At 29.3% G+C, this 7222-nt stretch overlaps 1 protein-coding gene across 1 annotated transcript in view; it reads right to left on the bottom strand.

Moving 5' to 3' along the window:
• Positions 1-2765: 2765 nt before the first annotated feature.
• The window catches only part of CENPK (centromere protein K), a 34632-nt gene continuing 30175 nt past the window's right edge, over positions 2766-7222 (bottom strand). The window contains exon 10 of the mRNA XM_023537207.1: positions 2766-5585. Coding sequence (XP_023392975.1) covers positions 5427-5585 — 159 coding nt within the window. The 3' untranslated portion in view covers positions 2766-5426. The remainder of the gene's footprint in view (positions 5586-7222) is intronic.

Here is a 7222-nt window from a genome sequence, read left to right as displayed (position 1 = left end):
GTTGTATTTTCATTTAGTTCAAAATATTTTTAAAAATCTCTTAGAAGTATGCTGTTTAGTCTCCAAATATTTGGGGATTTTTCAGGTATCTGCTATTGATTTCTAGTTTAATTCCACTGTCGTCTGAGAAACTACTTTGTATTTTTAAAAATTTAATCATGACCCGGAATGTGGTTTTAGTAAATTTTCCATTTGAACTTAAAAACAATGTGTATTCTGCTCTTGCTGGATATTCTATAAATGTCAATTAGATCCAGTTAACTGATGATGCTGATCAGTTTAACTATATTCTAATTTTCTGCCTGCTAGATGTGTCAATTACTAATCGAGGAATGTTGAAGTCTCCAATTACAATAGCGAATTTATCTATTTCTTCTTGCAATTCTACCAGTTTTTGCCTCTTGTATTATGATAATATTGTTAGATGCATAAAAAGTAAGTATTATGTCTTCTTAGGAAACTGACCACTTTATTGATCTTTAATGCCCCTCATAATCCCTAGTCATTTTCCTTGCTCTGAGGTCTGCTTTGTTTGTAATTTATATAGCTAAATCCAAGTTATTTTAAAATTAATGTTAACTTGGTTTATCTTTCAACATCCCTTTACTTTTAATGTCTTTATATTTCAAATGATTTCTTATAGAAAACATACAGTTGAGTCTTGTCTTTTCATCCACTCTGACAGCCTTGTCTTAATTGGTATATTTAGTATTTAGTCCATTCACATTTTAAGTGATTATTGATTGAGTTGGATTAATATCTATCACATTTGTTTTTGTTTTCTATTTGTTGCCTTTTGTTTTCTATTTGTTTCCCTTGTCTTTATTGTCTTCCATTTTTCTCTAGTTTTAATCAAGCATTTATTTAATTCTATTTTCTTTTTTTATCTCAGCACATCGATTATACTTTTAAAAAATTTTAGTATTATCTAGAGTTTGCAATATACACTTACAACTAATCCAACTTCACTTTCAAATAACATTATATATGGTAACAAAACAGGCAATGCAAGTACTTTCTACTAGTATTTGCAGTTCCTCCTACAATGTCATCAATGGAGGCTTCTTGTTTCCAGTGCAACAAGACACACCTGTCTTCACAATACGAAAAATAGCAGAACTGAAAATCAACAACTCTTCTTGGAGCTATCATAGAACTGAAGTTAGAGACAATTTACTGCTTATCAGAGCAGAGGCCTATGAAAAAAAAATACCCAGTGAAGCCAGTACCAGGTTCCTTTTTACCCAATATATCGTGTTTGGATTAACAAATTTAAAGGCATACTAAAAGACATTTTGATAAAGAGATCATAAGATCCAGACTCCGATATGACAGAGATTTTGGAATGATCAGATGAGAAATTTAAAACAATTGATTAATATGCTATGGGCTCTAATGGGAAAGTAAATGACATGCAAGAAAAGATGGGTAATGTCAGCAGAGTGATGAAAACTCTAAAAAAGAATAAAAAGAAAATGTTAAAAATCAAAATCAAAAGAATGTTTTTGATGGGCTCAGCAATAGACTGGATATGACTGAGGAAAGAATCAGTATTCTTGAAAATATAAGAGAAACTTCCAAAACTGAAATGAAGAGAAAAGAGAGTGAAAACGACGGGGCAGAATATCCAAGAACTGTGGCATAATTATAAAAGGTGTAAACATACATGTAATGAGAATACCAGAAGAAAGGGGACACAAGAAATATTTCAAGTAATAATGATAATGACAGATACCAAGGCATGAATCCAGGAAGCTCAGAAAACACAAAGCAGGATAAAAAAAAAACAAAAACAAAAAAACAAAAAACCCCTACACATAGGCCTATCATATTGAAACTACAGAAAAACAAAGACAGAGTACTGAAAGAAGCCAGAGAAATAAAAACCTTAAAACAAAGAACCAACGATATTTACACCAGATTTCTCTTCAGAAATCATGAAAGCAAAAGTGTTGAGTGAAATATTTAAAGTGTTTTAAAAATTCAAATCAACCAACCTATCTATAATTCTTAAGCAGTGAAATTATTCTTCTAAACTGAAGGAAAATAAGACTTTCACTACAAAAATTGAGGTATTTTTGTTGCCAATAGTCTTCCCTTGAGAGACATGGTTTGAATAAAAGTTCTTCACAATGAAGAAAATGATATAGGTCAGAAACTTGGATCTACATAAAGAAAGAAAGAGTGTTAGAAAACGAATAAATAAGGTAAAAAAATATATTGTCAATCATTTCATTTATCCATAAGCTATAATCACAAAATACATTGTTGCTGTTTTTTGAATAAACAATTGTTCGATTAAAAAATATAAAAAAATAAAAGATTTTATTTTACCTTCATAGTACAGTTGAGAGGACACGAAGTACAATTAAAAGAGAATACAGGGACCTAACGCTTCAGGTACGTCTTTTAATAAATAGCAGGAATAACATAAACCAAAAACCAAAATTACTAAGACACAAGATTCTTCTCTCTCCATCTTTGTAATAGGTATCCCAAATTAGCTACCAACTAGAAATTAATTTAGTACTGTAAGTCATAATAACTAAACACATAAATGTATTATAGGTCATTACTCAAGCATTCGAGAAAATGCAAGCATTTCTTTCTCATTACATTATGTTAGTAAGTCTGGCCCATATGAATTATCCATGATTGTATCACATATTTCTATTTCCCTTGCCCAGATTCCAAATGCCTCATGTATATATCAAAATGGCTGGCAAATATTGCTTCTTATATTGTTTAAAAGAAAAGAGCATTACTGGGGTTCAAAAGAGTCATTTATTACTCAGAAAGGTTAGGAAATCATTTTAAAATTAAATTAACCATAATTATCTTTCCACAAAATTAATACAATTGAACAATTAGAATTATGTTGTTATACTAAAGACTTACATTAACATTAAACATTGTAATGTAGAACTTTTACATGAGGATAGTGAACAGATATGGAACAATCCACCATGATGTGAATTGCATCTGTGATTACTACAAAACAAGATTCATTTAAGATGGATGTTATTACATTCTGTTATAACATGAAAATTAATAGCATGTATCAAACAGTGGTTACATCATTGGTAGGGGGGACCCAAATTGGAAATGTGGTTAAAGAAAACTTTAGATTTATCTGTAATGTCTGTAATAATTTTTCAAGAAAGAATGGATTCATTTTTTGTATAATGGAAAATCAGTCAAAAATTAAAATCTCTGAATGCTACAAAAAGGGAAATTCAACCTATATGAGGGTGGAAAACAAACAACAAACTATGAAAAATATTTAAAACAAGCTAATAGATTTCAATTTTTCACTTTACTCTGATGCTTCTGAGTTCACGTCATAAAATGTAACAACAATATAAATTATTTGATATGGTGCATTTAACAACTGGTGTAACACATTAATAGACTATATTTTTTAAAAAAATAGTCTATCAGTAGATATTGCAAACATAAAAATTCTAATGTTTTGATTAGAAAATACCAAAAGGGCAATAGGTCATTTCATTTACCATTCTTATTTTAGTTATTAACTATTTACTAGTAATTACCAGAAAATAAGCTGGGGTAAAATGTTGTAGTAATTGAAAAAATATAATTCTTGGTAAAAAGCAACCAGGAAGTAAACTAAAATTTAGCTAAATAAATAAAAAGTAAACTAAGAAAACCAAGGGAGTCAGACATATTAATACTGATGTATAACCATATAAAACACAGGACAAGACTAAACAAGGTCCTATTCAACTGGGTTAAATTTTCAATTAGAGATTTAAATTCTCCCAGATCAATCCACGTGTACACATCAGCCAATACAAAGTTAAATATATTTTGTGACAGACTAAAACAAATTTTTAAGTTAAGCTAACATCACCAGCTGGTATGGGAAAGCTAGAATGTGGTATTACCTTCAGATATTTTACATTATCATATTTAGTAAAATAAAAATAAATTCTAAGTTTTATAGATTTCAGTGATTTCCTTAAATCAGTGAAAAATGAAAATACATACAGATCTTCGGAACTTGAAACATTTTCGCCAATGTGCTCAAAACCATAAAAAATTTCAAGAGATGTAAGCTCAGATGGAGTGCAAATCAAGACTAATTCTGCTATAATTTACTTTGTGATTGAGATCAAAAGTGGGCAAATAATCTATGTAAGAAGCCTGGGTTAATGAATTAAAGTAGGATGCAATCACAGTTTTCTTTAGAGCCTTATACAAGATACTGTAGTAAAATTTTCTTAATCAGTAGATCTGTAAAATGTGAAGACTCGCCAGATAAATCAAGTTGTTTATTGCTTTTATCTCTTTCTGTAATTTGCAACACAGAGATGTCCATGGACAATAGCACACTGTGACCTGCTGTGTAGAATTATTGTCAGGCTCATATTGACAGAACTATTTCTCCAGTAACTTCAAGGAATAAAGAATTGCTCATTCCTCTGACTCCCAACTAAAGTACTCGTATATGTTATGTTCCTGTAAAGGAACTTACATGCTCTAAAATATAACAGTATTTGTATTTTCTATAGAAGGGACATGGTATACTTGGAATATTACTTGCTTACGTTTAAAAAGATGAAGTATTTAAGGTAATCAAGAAACTTAAATGTTATACAGTAGAAAGCATTTTCAAACGTAAAGTACACATTAAATTCTCTTAGAAAACTTAGGATTCTAAATGTGTTTGGAATTCTCTAGTTCAGCTTGTATGTAATGCTGATGAGTCTTATAATATCTTCATTTATCCAACTATCAAAGTCTACTTAGTTTACAAAGATATCATGCCACACTACCAAAAAAGCTAAGATATTTTTAGATAAGAGAATTTTATTTACAGAAAAGTCATATGATTAACAAAATTTTATGAACACAATTTTGTTAGTAATAACAGAATCAAGAATGGTTTTATATCACTTATTATGATACACATTAAAATGCAGTTTTCTATTACCTCTATCCATTAGTTTTTTGTTTCAATTTTTAACAAATCTAGAAATAAGGTAGTATATATGAACAGATTTACTAAATACTTTTAAATTGTGCTTCCTTCTACATCAGATACTGTTAATTTTAAAATCATCAGCAAATTAAATGGCCTTTCTCTTATAATTCCTAAGTTTAAGAAGGTAAGCACCAAATATATAGAACTCAAAATGCATAAAAGAAACTCATAAACTTAAAAAATTACATTAGGAGTATCTTTGTCCATTCAGTTTAAAACACCAATGCACTGACCAGAATGTGAAAGGACCATTTTTAAATGAATAGTAGATGGCAGCATGTCATTTTAAGGATAAAAGGGAGATGGACTATGTGCTTTGATTTCCAAATAATGTTCTTTATCCAAGTAATACTCAGTGTTTCCATTATCCTTGAATGACAAGATTCTTTAAGTACTGTGTGAAAAAGAGACCATTCTTTCACTGATGGAAAGCTTCTAATCTTATCCGGGTTGGATCTTCGGGATGTCTCAAGGCAATTCCATTACGCAGGAGCAGCTCAACATAAGGCGGCCAAAAAGAATTGCTAATTTTGATATATGGATCATGTGGAACATCAAATAATCTATTTAAAAGAATCTAGGAAAAATATCATTCAAAATATACCTTACTTGGGAAAAAGTTTATACAGCTATAATAAAACTTTTAATAAAGTTTTTCACCAAAGAATAGTCTTTCTTTGAATAACTGTTTATAACAAAATTTCTATGTATTAATTTAAATAACTGATTTTCTTTTTTAAAAGACTATAGATATCAGATAAAATGAATCTCTGCATCTTAACTTTGAAAACATTTCCTAAAACTTGGTTGAAAGATATTTACAATTCTCCCACTTCTCTTGGAATTAATAATTTCTTTAGAAGTTTGGTTATAACCACTTGTTAAAAAAAAATAAGAAACTTAAATACTCAACAAAACATGCAAAAAAAATTTTTTTTAATATGCATGTCTTAATATTTGGAGGAAAAAGAAATCACTAATCCTGTGGCCTCCAACCCCCAAACACCTATCATGATAAATCTTCAAAATAATTCTATCATTACTTCCTGCAACTTCATCTTGAATATCTTTGATTTCTTCACTAAGGATATTGAGAGGTTACAACTAGGAACATAAGTTTTGAGACTTTGTGGTAAATTATACAGGTCAACATTTTTCAAATTGCATTCTACTGGTCTAAGGATGTTCTTAGTCTTGATAAACAGGGTTCTGTAATCTAATAAACTGGGGAAAGAATGCTAATGTGCACTAAGAATCACATGTCTTTTCTAAATCATGGGCATTAGGAAAAGTTTTTCAAGAAACACACAGTAAAAATTCCTTGAATACTAATGTTGTATGACACATACTGAAAAATGCTAAGTGTATATCAAGTTTTACTCTGCACCCTCAGCTACCACACACTGTCTTTACAAATTACAAAACCAGAGTTCAGAAAGGTTAAGAGATTCCTCAAGGAGAACATAATTAGTGGAAGATCATGGATTAAACTTCTTATGTCTTAATTGCCAGGCCAAAGCTTTAATTAAAACATATTATTTTTAAAAACATGGAAAAGAAAAAGCATAATTTATACAAATATTTAAGTACTATAGAAATACAATGAAACTAAAGCTCTCATCTCAATCACATCATAATAATACCAATATCTCAATTCTCGAAATGAAATTTTCATCTATCATGAACTTTAGCTATAGTTCAAGTACACATCCTGAAAAAAAAATCTTTCAGTCTCACTCTTTTAGGTATAATGATATAAAAAATTAAATACTATTTCTATTTTAGAGCAATTGCTTATCTTGATATAATTTAAAATCTTTTCATTTCTGACTTCAATTATATTAATTAAAATTCTAGTAGATGCCAGAAATAATTAAATGCTAAAAATTCAACTTTAAAATGAACAGGTATATTGTTTCATTTTTCACTAACTTGCAGCTTATATATTGGTACTTATATCATTGATAATATGTCTTGGAGACAAAAATGGTTCCTAATTTTAAGTTTTAGATGAGATCTCAGTGTACTATTCAAAAATTACACATGTATTTCCCAGTTAATAACTGTCGATAAATGCCAGATATCTGACAACTATTACTTTTAAAAAAGGTTAAGTCATCCATGAGAAACAGTAGTTTCTTAGTTTCAGTGTAAACTGGAATAACTAGCAATATGTTAAAAGATTCCAATCACAAATCTAAAATATATTTGTAT

This window comes from Pteropus vampyrus, unplaced genomic scaffold, assembly GCF_000151845.1.
Source record: "Pteropus vampyrus isolate Shadow unplaced genomic scaffold, Pvam_2.0 Scaffold182, whole genome shotgun sequence".
In the NCBI taxonomy this organism is placed as follows: domain Eukaryota; kingdom Metazoa; phylum Chordata; class Mammalia; order Chiroptera; family Pteropodidae; genus Pteropus; species Pteropus vampyrus.
Note: the sequence above shows the minus strand (reverse complement) of the source record. Positions and strands in the feature narration are given on the sequence as shown.